The 12,825-nt window shown below is 40.9% G+C and overlaps 1 protein-coding gene across 1 annotated transcript; it reads right to left on the bottom strand.

Moving 5' to 3' along the window:
* Window positions 1–564: 564 nt before the first annotated feature.
* LOC311105511 (neurogranin-like) lies at window positions 565–6,449 on the bottom strand. The gene is made up of 3 exons (XM_084147683.1): window positions 6,316–6,449; window positions 4,597–4,807; window positions 565–2,838 (listed from the first exon to the last, which is right to left on the bottom strand). The coding sequence occupies exons 1-3, from the start codon at window positions 6,328–6,330 to the stop codon at window positions 2,783–2,785; spliced, it is 282 nt and encodes a 93-aa protein (XP_084003809.1). The 5' UTR covers window positions 6,331–6,449; the 3' UTR covers window positions 565–2,782.
* Between the last annotated feature and the right edge of the window lie 6,376 nt (window positions 6,450–12,825).

Raw genomic sequence — 12,825 nt, 5'->3', positions numbered from 1 at the left:
CAACCAAACATAAAAAATCAGTCTACTACTTGTCATGTGATATGAGTTATTCCTGATGATCAGTCACCATGTGTTTCAGCTTCATAGTGGTGGGAAGACTTTTCAATTAACAGCTGTGCTTATGCTGCATTACCGTTGAGTGAAAAAAAACTAGTTGAGTGAAAAAAAACTGTTCTGTCTTGAGATTGCACTCCCTACATTACTTTTGAAATCCATTTATCTCTTAAAGGGGAAATTCAGATTACAGTTTTTAGACTACTTTCATCTAACATGAAGTTGTAAAATCCTGAACTTTCCCTTTAAAACTAGGGTTGATGCATTCTATGAAACACCATTCAATATCTGGTGATAGATCATGTTCTGTAATAACTGCTGTTATTATTGAATCATTCCATAATCCTAGCTCAATAACCTCACTGCTTCTACATATACATGACTAATCTTTTTCAAACACCTATCACCATATCCCTTAGTGGGAAAGGGTCAGGGTCAAGACTTGTTTTTTTTATATTACTCATGAATTATATATGGTGCTCTGAACTGCTGAAAATGATTTCCTACACAAACATTTGATATGGATTTATTGATTCACAACTGTTATTCCTTTACAATGATTTAATTCAATCTGTTCATGAAGCATGATGATAATCAGGGGTTGGAACCGGTTCAGGGAACAGAACAGAAAACCGGAAATAACAAAAACATTTGAGGAACAGAATCAGAACCGGAAAGAATGTGATCTATACTGTTCTGGAACAGAACCATAATTAAAAGCATGGGAACCCGTTAATAACGTTATTTTACGTTACAGACATTTTCTTCAGTCCCATACATAATGCAACCAGGTGGCTATGCCCTCACTCTGTCACTCAGAAACCTATTCCAGTGTCTGCCTGCCAGCTGAAAATCTTTGCCAGTGTGTGCATGAGTAGATAACCTGCCCCTCTCCCTCCGAAGCTTAGTCTACTGTAGCCTACTAACGTTACAAGCGTGATTCAGAAATTAGGGAGAGATTTTTAATTAAGATAAGAATGGATTCACTTTTTAAATGCTTGTTACAGATACTATAGTTATCACGTTTCACATTGGATTTATTAACTACAAAAAGGTAAAACGTTTATTTTAATTATGGTGCCACTCTGCACACACAAGCTTGTTAGGTAGCTAGCTAGCTAGCTCCAACTTTAAGCCAACTCTCGGAAGTTCAAAGACATTCAAAGTTACTCCATAGAAACCACTCCTCCGTAGGTATAATTCTGTGGGCCTAATTCAGATGTCATAACAATGCCCAGCGCTTCAAGCCAAGCCTCCTCATCCACCATCTCTCGCTCTCTCCCCACCTGCAAAATATCAGTCTCATCTCACGCCATACACTTGCCCGTCTATCGCGCATGTAAACAACTGTAGCCTACGCAGCAGGTAGCGCCCATGCACTATCGGCTGTCTATGCTAAAACAACTACAGCTTGCCTGCTCCATAGCAAGCTGCTCTATCCGCACTGATTGGTGAAGTAATTTAATGTCGAGCTAATGTAAAAAAAAAAGGAACAGAAATTAACGATATAAACTGGTATTTTTGGGGGGTAAGAACCAGTTAAGAACTTCATCTTGCAGGTCAGAACAGAAAGAACAAAATAATAGTTATGTTCAGAACGAAATGATTTAAATATAATGTTGGTTCCAACCCCTGATGATAATACCTGATTTAGATCAACAGTTTATATAAAACACAAATTCTGTACCCATAAACATACTGTAGGAGCAGAGGATATGACTCCATTTCTCTAAGGATAAAACTGTACTATCTGCAAATAAACTATAGTACATTGTACTGCATGCTTACTGTGTTGGAAGATCTAATTTGGAGAAAATGGTGATGCTGACCAATACGTGAAAGTAATTCCATTATTCATTATGGTGCACAACACTTAAATACTGCAAATCTAGATAACAATAAATTAATCATCAACTTAAATAATATGCCTTACAATGATTTTACATTTACATTTTAGTCATTTAGCAGACGCTCTTATCCAGAGCGACTTACAGTTAGTGAATACATATTTGTTTTATACTGGCCCCCCGTGGGAATCGAACCCACAACCCTGGCGTTGCAAACGCCATGCTCTATCAACTGAGCTACATCCCTGCCGGCCATTCCCTCCCCTACCCTGGACGACGCTGGGCCAATTGCGCGCCGCCCCATGGGTCTCCCGGTCGCGGCCGGCTGCGACAGAGCCTGGATTCGAACCAGGATCTCTAGTGGCACAGTTAGCACTGCGATGCAGTGCCTTAGACCACTGCGCCACTCGGGACTATGATCAATTAGGGTCTCTTCCTCCCTTTTAGCGATATTGTGTACACCAAAAATAATGAAATAGTAATTATACAAGCACTTGAAACAACACAGAAACAAGCATTCCAGCGGTTGAAGTGTATTCATAATGCATAATTGTACACAACCTTTATATTCAACTCAAATTAGCCCCATTTAGCATGGGAAAACACTTATCAGCTTCACATATCTTCTAGACTAGCACACTACCAGAAGTTTCACAAGGACATGCAGTGAGAGATGCAAATTTGGGTCAAAGACGATCCACACGGATTGGGACTGGAAGCAGGAAAGTGTTAAAGAGTTCACAAATTAAATGACGCGTCCCAAAATCGGGATAATACACTGCTATTTTGTGTTACATAGAAAGTTGCTCCTCCTGAAAAAAAAGGTACAGCCACAGCCATGCATCTTCATCTTCTTCTTCTCTTCATCGAGGTCAGAGGCTTCACTGTTCCGGCACAGATGTGTCATCTCTCTCTACTCCCTCTGATCCTCCTGATTCTAAAAACAGACGAAGAAGAAGTAGATTTTAGCACTGCAGATGGAATGATGAATTCATGTTGCCATTATTCACTCACACTCCATAGTGATGTTGACACCCAACAGCAGCAAGGCTATAATGACAGGTGCAAGATTGAGATTTCTCACAAAAGGTTGTGATAAGCATGATAGTACTGAAAACATACTGTAATGATTTGATTGGTTTTATTAATCCTGGTCAAAAACTTCATATGAATACCCTCCTTATAATGAATGCATTATGAATAGCTCATTTGGTGTTATAAATGAGCTTACAATGCATTATAAAGACTGTATTCATTGGAAGTGTTACCAATAAACCAAGTGAAAAGCAGAGGCTACTCCAGGAGGGAGAGATTTAGCGGGCCCATGCCTCTACGACAAGGAACATTAATTCTACTGTGTCTCAGAGGTATAAGGCACCTGGTGATAAAAATAACACTGCTACATAAAGATGCTTGGCAACCAAGAACTGGGTTGGGGGTTGGTGACGCTCAGAGAAGGCTTAAATTGGAAAGTCGTTTATTGGTTTTTCTCAAGGATGGGGCTAAACACGATTCAAGTACTGTAGAGGTGAAACAACTGGACCTGGAACATATTCTAACCCCTGTCCCATTTTTTCACACACTCAACACAAAAATGAACACCAACAAATAGAACAGACACAATAAACACTGTAAACGCACCACAATGTCCTGTCCCATTTTTTATTAAACAAAGGACAAACCAGTGAAGTGGTGGTTGCCTGTTTGCATAATATGTGCTGTAAGTAAAAAATACAAAATAAGCTGCAATGTACACTTACTGATTCCTGGAAGTATTCTCTAGGCTTCAGTCACCGACCAAAAAACTCACATTTCAGTAGCTGTTATGTATAAACAGAAACTGACAAAAAATGTACTGGAGCTCAACTATGAAAATATCAGTCAAACCACTTCAACATTTATTTGTGCAAATTGTACAGTTTTGCCCTAAATATATTTTCACCCCAAAAGGTGTTGATTATATAGAAAAGCATGTCATTCACTTTATATTTGAACACTATCTCAGAACATCTAGATCATATTTTTCATGGTTCTGGGCACCGACACCCTCTCACACGTCTGAGTTGTGATCAACATTTCTCATTAGAATGCATCCATCTATTTCACAACATAACTAATGGAGTATTCATTAATAATCACCTCATAAAGACATTAATTGTAGATTTCAATCAGGCACTGCAGCCTTTATGGAGTGATTAAAGAATTGGACGGAGTGTGTCACATTACTTACATTGAAATAACTAATTAGGGGCCTTTAATAGACCTAGTTAATAATGTATAAATTGCTTTCAAGCAGTGTTAAATGGTGGTCCTTCATGTGTCCCTGTATTATACATACAATGTATGAATTTGATGTTGAAAACAGATCAATAAATGCATTTAATATTGTTATGGACACAAAATGGTCGCCCTGTTGCTCTGTTAATAGTGTGCAAATCTGGATGTACAAGATGTAGGGGATGTCAGGGCCACAAGCATCAGATCCATAATTGGTTTGTCAGCCAATGTCCAAAGTGAAAGTTACTAGCTGAAAATACACTGCAATAATTTGTGTATAACTGTTACTGATGACATAGCCCTATACCAGATTAGTCCTGATAGTCCTGATGGGGATATCAAGGCTAATACCAGTCTAAACCGGTTTGGGTCTACGTGTGTGTCTCTGTGTGTGTCAGGGGACACTAGAGTCACTGACCTGTGTCCCCCTGGTTGCCATTGAGGGCCTCACCACTGCTGCTCACCTCCTCATCCCCATCCCCCTCAGGCTTGTCAGCAGGCTTAATCTTCTTCCTGGTCATGTGACCGCGGAAGCCAGCCTGGATCTTTGCAGCTGCCTTGTTGGCCTCGGGGTCGTCCAGAGGTATGTCCATGATGTCCTCCTCCTCCTGGGGTTGGCTGCATTCTTCCTATAGGAGGACAAGTATATCTGATAAGTTAGGTGATTGAGAGGGGGCTTGGTTGAGGTAATGTCGCATGAGGAGGGGCCCCAGATTAACCTCTGCCTAGGGGCCCAAAATGACTAAATCCACCTTAAGACAACACCTGTGGATATCAGGCGGTCTGTGGTTGTCAATTATAGTGAAATATCCTCCTTAATTGCATCCTCAGGGTCCTAAAGGGTCCAAGGGCTTAAGAGTCTCCAAAGCCCTTAAATCACACTGTAACTCTACGGACAGAAGCTCTATCTTTCCTGGAGTTGCCTGAACTTCTGCCATTGCTAAGCTGGAACGGGGTAACTGCTATGTAAACAATGTTTCCAAATTGCTTAAACTGACACTCAACACCATGCACAGAAAGGAAATATGTTTCTCTGCTCCTGTGGGTTTCAAAGTGATTCACGATTTCAAAAGTTGACTGTCAGTCAGACTGTCCATCAAAAGTGAGAAGAACATAAAGGGAATTCAACTTTAGATCTGTCAGACTCTCTGACACTCTCATAACACAAAGACAGCACCATTGTACACCATGTAGCTTATTACTGGCAGAATACACAAAGCTGGTTTGGTGAGTGGTGGGTAGGTGGCTGAGGTAGAAATCTCCTTATTCACAAGTGGTTACAGAACAGTGACATAGTTGTCAGCAATCATCCAAACACGTCCGCTGCATCCCACCAGTTGCTCATCCCCTCTTAACAATTTGGTGCATCGGCGACACAAGGACAGCCCACTGCACTGTAAGGAGATGTATTTGAGTGTGTCCTCAGTGAAACCCCTTAGTGTGGGAGTGTGACCACCCACTTTTACAGATAGCATTACAGCTAGCATTCATTAGCTTAGCTCTAACAGCTGAGTAGGATGCCAACATTCGCATATCTTACAGCAGCAGAAAGACAGGAGTGTTTTTAATTCCGGCGTGAGGTTTTTCTAGCTCTTCAAGGGGTTAATCTACAGTAGGCTCTAAATGTGTCATCTCAATAAACTCAAATGACTTACAATCAATGAAAAAAAGAGACATACTCATACTTTTAACAACCTATAGTCTTTACGGCTATCAATATCACTCCACCATAGATATTCATAAAGTATCAATTTAAAGCATTTCAACCAATCCATATGCAAATAATATAGGACTAATTTGGCAGAAAGTTGCTTTGTGAAAGCTGAAGCAGGTGCAGTGGACACCTGGTAGATCAGACAGCTGGAGTTTTCAGGACTTTTAGTCTGAGTCTCAATGAAACAAGCAAGCCAAAAGACCATAACAAGGAAACAAATGATTTTCTGAGGGTTCCTAAAATATAAAGCTCTGTCAACACATATATAAAAGACTTTTACTAAATCCACTACCCAATTAGAATGATATAAAAAAGCTGTAATTCTGATAAAAAGCTGTAACGAAGGAATCGTTTTTTATAGTTACTTGTTAGACATTAGTTCAATACATTCCACAACACAATTAATTTCAAGCATATACTCACAATGTGGCAGTCCATGATGAGCAATCTGAGAGATGACAGTCTTCGGATGAACTGACCTAAAATGCCTTTTGCCTATACTCAGTGTTGACCGAGAAAGATTTATCTTGTGTCTCCACTAGAGACGTCTCGTTCCCGCTAACAGACACTTTATGCTCACTAGTATACGCTTGCATAGAGTGTGTGAGAGAGCGGGTGGGAGAGAGAAAGAGAGAGTGCGATACAACCTCCTGCAAGCACACAAACCATGTGGTCTCATTAAGGTTGATAACCTGCTGTGCTCCCACAGACCTACCACAGACCTACTGTACCCCTCACTCCAAAGACTTACCTGACCTCAAAGTACAGTATATGACAAAGTCAACAACTAAGGGTCTCAGACATTGCAAAAATCTTTTAAGTGATAATTGTAAGTTATGACACCGTAAAGTCCACTTTAACCCATGGTGTCTGGCCATTTGGCACATGCCACATACTGTCCCATTTGGCACATGCCACATACTGTCCCATTTGGCACATGCCACATTCTGTACCACATACATACTTCATTCACGTAACTGGAAAACCCAAGAGAAACCATGCACACAATGTACAGACATGTTCATGTAGTACTGGTTACTAAATTATTGCTCAGTTGTACACAATTAGAGAGAGAACAAAAAACCCTTTCCATCGTTCAGATCCCAGCTGCCACCAGCGCCCCCGCTCATTGCCTCTGAGACAGGGAGGAGAGGGAGAAACAGCAAACACATCCATTTGTCTGTGTTCCTGTCTGACATGACTGCCTCCCCTGTTTCATCCCATTATGTCAATATATTATCTTTCAAAAACCCATCTGGTCATGCTTCGTTTCAGCTTCGAGATAAGATCATTTCTTATGGTCTGTTGTTATCAATGTTATCAACTAGAAATGTACGATTCTCTTTGGTTTGGGTTGTGATGTGTATGTGTGTTTCTGGGATATGCAACACGTGTATGTTTGACTTTACGGGTGAATCATTCATTTTCACCTTGTTAATCTATCAAAACCAACTTAAGGATGAGTACAGTACAAAGTGACTAAACTGCACTTTACCTACGGATAGAGATCAGTCACAATGTCCCTGGGAATATAGAAGAGCAGAAAGGTGGACAGAATCACTGGACAAGACATTTGGTATAGGTCAGAGTAGATGACCTACATTTAAAGACGAGAAAGAGAGAGGGGATGGATATGATGCAGATAAATAAAGTTGCAAAATACAAATCTTCCAATGAATAAAAACTAACTGGTCTCCCTTTTCTCCGTTTTTTTGCCACAAGCCCACAAGCCATATGCACAAGCTATCTGCTGGTAGTTCATCATGTGCATCTCCATCTTCCAGACTTTCCCTGATAAGACCAAGAGGGGAAATGGATGGTGCAAGTTTCCATGGTAACATCCCTCTAAATCCTACTCTCCCTACCTACCAGCCTAAGACCACATCGGCCCAAAGATATCAAATGGGTTATTGGTGACAACCCAATGGGCACACATTGGTTGAATCAATATTGTTTCCATGTCATTTCAATTAAATTGTAAGTCGCTCTGGATAAGAGCGTCTGCTAAATGATGTAAATGTAAATGTTAAATTACGTTGAACCAAAGTGGAATATACGTTGAATTGATGTCTGTGCCCAGTGGGAATAGTCCAAATCATGCAATTCACATTAGCTCAGAAATCTTGTTTAGGGCTCATTGATCGTTTAGACTGGAATTACCAAGAGCAAACAGAACTTGGCACTGAAAATTCTGATCAAATATATTAGGCTATGCACAAACAAACACACGCACTAGGGTTGGATGGGCTATAGCAAGAAATCGCATGCTACAACTGGACGAATCATAACGAAAGATAGGCCTAATGTTGTTGAAAGCCAGAGGCTAAGTGCAGGCAAATCTTTTCTAATATTCCTTTCTGGTGAAGCTTCAGCATGGAACAGGTTTGTGTGTGTCTGTGTCTGTGTGGTGCGCACATGAGGAATGTCTTGCCGTTAAGTTATAAATCATGGGCTGGATAGAAGCAAAGTCTACATTTTCCAGAACTGGATAGTAATTGTTTAATATGCCTTATCCTCCTCTCTTAATATTGTTTGTTCAATCTCTCATAAAGCTGTGATAGAGAACAGTCTATGACTGGGCCTATAGACTCCGACTTTCATTATTGTTCTTTCTGAAAGTGGCAACTTTAGGACAACACCTTCTTAGGCTATTAGAATATTTGGGAAATAAGCTACTGTTCATAACTTTAACTTGTCTTAAAGATTTTATGATAGGGCTAGTCAGAGGCTAGATTATTGCAGCTTTTTCCGCCCCCGCACGGATAATTTATTTCTTAATAAGATTAAACTTGATTAAACTTGTCATTCGATTTTTCTATAGGCTATTGATATTGTTTGTTCTCTCTCATTATTAGTCACCTGGCTACCTTGCGTTTAAAGGCTATACAAACAACTTTAAGAGATGGAACTCTGTTAGATTCATTCATTTTTTTGATCGGGAGAAAGCCATGCCATCAAAAAATGATGAGAGCGTAGCCTAGCCCAAAATCATATTCATAGCCTATCGAATGGAAAGAATAGGGAATATAACCTGTTTTTTAAAACAGCTAGACACAAGATAGTTAAGGAGTGTCTGTTATCTAAGGTGTGTCCGTGATATACACCGAGTGTAAAAAACATTAGGAACACCTGCTCTTTCCATGACATCAGCCTGGTCTCCTAGACTAGACGTAAGATAGTAAATGTATATCAGGGACAATCAAATTAGTATCATATGTTACGTTTGGTATGGTTACATAAGACAGATGGGCACTTAAGGCAAAAACAAAAGTTGGTTGGGGTGAATTGTATAACGCGAACCCAAAGGTTGCAAGTTCAAATATCATCACGGACAACTTTAGCATTAGCTAATTAGCAACTTTCCACTACTTACTCCCATTTAATAGCTACTTTGCAACTACAGTTCATTCAGAAAGTATTCAGACCCCTTGACTTTTTCCACATTTTGTTACGTTACAGCCTTATTCTAAAATTTATGAAATTGATTTTTTCTCATAAATCTACACACAACACCCCATAATGAAAAAGCGAAAACAGGTTTATAGATTTATTGCAAATGTATTCAAACTAAAAAGCAGAAATACCTTATTTACACAAGTATTCAGACCTTTTGCTATGAGACTCGAAATTGAGCTCAGGTGCATCCTATTTCCATTGATCATCCTTGAGATGTTTCTACAACTAGATTGGAGTCCACCTGTGGTAAATTCAATTGATTGGACATGATTTGGAAAGGCACACACCTGTCTATATAAGGTCCGACAGTTGACAGTGCATGTCAGAGCAAAAACCAAGCCATGAGGCCGAAGGAATTGTCCGTAGAGCTCAGAGACAGGATTGTGTCGAGGCACAGATATGGGGAAGGGTACCCAAAAATCTGCAGCATTGAAGGTCCAAGAACACAGTGGCCTCCATCATTCTTAAATGGAATAAGTTTGGAACCACCAAGACTCTTCCTAGAGCTGGCCGCCCGGCCAAACTGAGCAATCGGGGGAGAAGGGCCTTGGTCAGGGACGTGACCAAGAACCCGATGGTAACTCTGACAGAGCTCCAGAGTTCCTCTGTGGAGATGGGAGAACCTTCCAGAAGGGCAACCATCTCTGCAGCACTCCACTAATCAGGCCTTTATGGTAGAGTGGCGAGACGGAAGCCACTCCTCAGTAAAAGGCACATGACAGCCCGCTTGGAGTTTAACAAAAGGCACCTAAAGGCCTCAGACCATGAGAAACAAGATGAAACCAAGATTGAACTCTTTGGCCTATATGCGAAGCGTCACGTCTGGAGGAAACCTGGCACCATCCCTACGGTGAAGCATGGTGGTGGCAGCATCATGCTGTGGGGATGTTTTTCAGTGGCAGGGACTGGGAGACTAGTCAGGATCGAGGGAAAGACGAACGGCGCAAAGTACAGAGAGATCCTTGATGAAAACCTGCTCCAGAGCGCTCAGGACCTCAGACTGGGGCGAAGGTTCACCTTCCAACAGGACAACAACCCTAAGCACACAGCCAAGACAACGCAGGAGTGGCTTCGGGACAAGTCTCTGAATATCCTTGAGTGGCCCAGCAAGAGCCCGGACTTGAACCCGATCTAACATCTCTGGAGAGACCTGAAAATAGCTGTGCAGCAACGTTCCCCATCCAACCTGACAGAGCTTGAGAGGATGTGCAGAGAAGAATGGGAGAAACTCCCCAAATACATGTGTGCTAAGCTTGTAGCGTCATACCCAAGAAGACTTGAGGCTGTAATCGCTGCCAAAGGTGCTTCAACAAAGTACTGAGTAAAGGGTCTGAAAACGTATGTATATGTGATATTTCAGTTGTTGTAAATACATTTGCAAACATTTCTAAAAACCAGTTTTTGCTTTGTCATTATGGGATATTGTGTGTAGAATGATGAGGGAAAAAACAATTCAATCATGTATAGAATAAGGCTGTAACGTAACAAAATATGGAAAAAGTCAAGGGGTCTGAATACTTTCCGAATGCACTGTAGTTAGCACGTTAGCTAACCCTTCCCCTAACCTTAACCCTTTAACCTAACTCCTAAACGTATCCCTAATCTTAACCCTAACCCCTAACCCCTAGCCTAGCTAACGTTACCCAGCTAGCTAACGTTAGCCACCTAGCTAGAATTTGTAACATATCATACGTTTTGCAAATTCGTAACATAGAGCAGGTATTACAAATTTGTGAACATATTGTATGTTTTGCAAATTCGTAACATATAATACGAATTCTAATTCATAACATATCATACGAAATGGGTGATGGACATCCACAAATCTATACATACCATATGAAACGTAACATCATACTAATGGAGTGTCTCGGTTTTACATACAGAATAATACAAAATGCTCTGAGACCAGGTTGATGACATAGACTGACCAGGTGAATCCAGGTGAAAGCTATGATCCCTTATAGATGTCACTGTTAAATTCACTTCAATCAGTGTAGGGGAGGAGACAGGGTAAAGAAGGAGTTTTAAGCCTTGAGACAATTGAGACATGGATTGTGTATGTGTGCCATTCAGAGGGTGAACGGGCAATACAAAATATTGGTAGTAGGTGCCAGGCACACCGGTTTTAGTGTGTCAAGAACTGCAACGCTGCTGGGTTTTTCACACTCAACCGTTTCCTGTGTGTGTCAAGAATGGTCCACCACCCAAAGGACATTGGGCCAGCATCCCTGTGGAACGCTTTCGACACCTTGTAGAGTCCATGCCCCGACACATTGTGGCTGTTCTGAGGGCAAAAGGGGGTGCAACTCAATATTAGGAAGGTGTTCCTAATGTTTTATACACTCAGTGTATATGTAATCATTGTCGATAGACAATACTATAATTATATCACCCAACCATAACACCCACACACAGTGATTTGTGTCTGAAAAGATTGCTACTTGAAATGTGTCAGCTTAAGATGAATGGTAGATTATGTACCTCATGATGACATTCCAAGTCCCTACACGCCATCATGAGGAAGCGGAACTATTTTGGGGGCATTTTCAATCACCTCTCTCTGGAGACCCCGAGTGGAGAGGTACAGAGCAGTGTTGTTGATCAGAGATGTCCTTGAAGGGTTTATTTTTAATACAGGCTACTTGGGACAGGAATGGGAGCAGTCTGCAAAGGACACATTTCTTTAGAGTTCATCTCTGAACCAGGTGAATAGTCTGCATTAGCTGCTACTACTAGCATACTGCCTATACTGTCTGTTAGGGAAGATGTTTCCATTAAAAGTGTGGTTATACTGTATGCCAAACTTATACGTACACTGTATAATCGAAGTGCTATATTTTGCAATAACAAAATGCCTGCTTGCTACATGGATTTGCCCAACGACAGTCAGATGTAGCTGACACACAGCTTTTCTAGGCGTTATGACCACTCCAAACTGACCTGTGTCATTATATAAAACCTGCAATGGATAAACAAAATACTGAACGATAGTGGGTAAATGACTGTACCGTACATAAAAAATCATCAGAACACTTTAACTTTACCTTGTCATAAGTCTTGTCCACGCTGTCCTTTATGTCTCCCTCTGGTATGTGCTCTGGGTTGTCATCAGCTTGCTCTGTGTCCTGAAATGGGGTAACTGTGTGCTCTTTGCCAAGTCCTTTTAGTTCAGTTTCCCTGTACTCCAATGCGTCTGTTTCCTCCTGTTGCTCAGCTGTGTCCCCTGTCTCTTTCCCAGCGTCCTCTTGCTGCAGCTCTACAGGTCTAACCTCGTTCTCCTGACCAGCTTCTCCCTGTATCGCTGAAGGATCTTGTTGATATGTGTTTGAAATGTATTTTTCCCCCATTTCCGTGTTATCATGTTTGATGTGAGGAGCATCATTCTCTTGCTTATTTTCTATCTTAGTAGAATCCTGCTGAGATATGTCTTCACCCATTTCCTTCTTATTTATATCTTTGTTCTCATAATCAGTT

Source organism: Coregonus lavaretus, assembly GCF_964263955.1.
Source record: "Coregonus lavaretus genome assembly, chromosome: 30".
In the NCBI taxonomy this organism is placed as follows: Eukaryota; Metazoa; Chordata; class Actinopteri; order Salmoniformes; family Salmonidae; genus Coregonus; species Coregonus lavaretus.
The sequence above is the reverse complement of the archived record's forward strand: the minus strand, read 5'-3'. Positions and strand labels throughout refer to the sequence as shown.

What these genes read in the sequence shown, in the direction of transcription:
- LOC311105511 (XM_084147683.1), bottom strand. An exon ending in TGGCAACCAGGGGGACACAG is followed by an intron (nt 2,839 to 4,596) that starts GTCAGTGACTCT and finishes GTCTGTTTTTAG; the next exon opens with AATCAGGAGGATCAGAGGGA.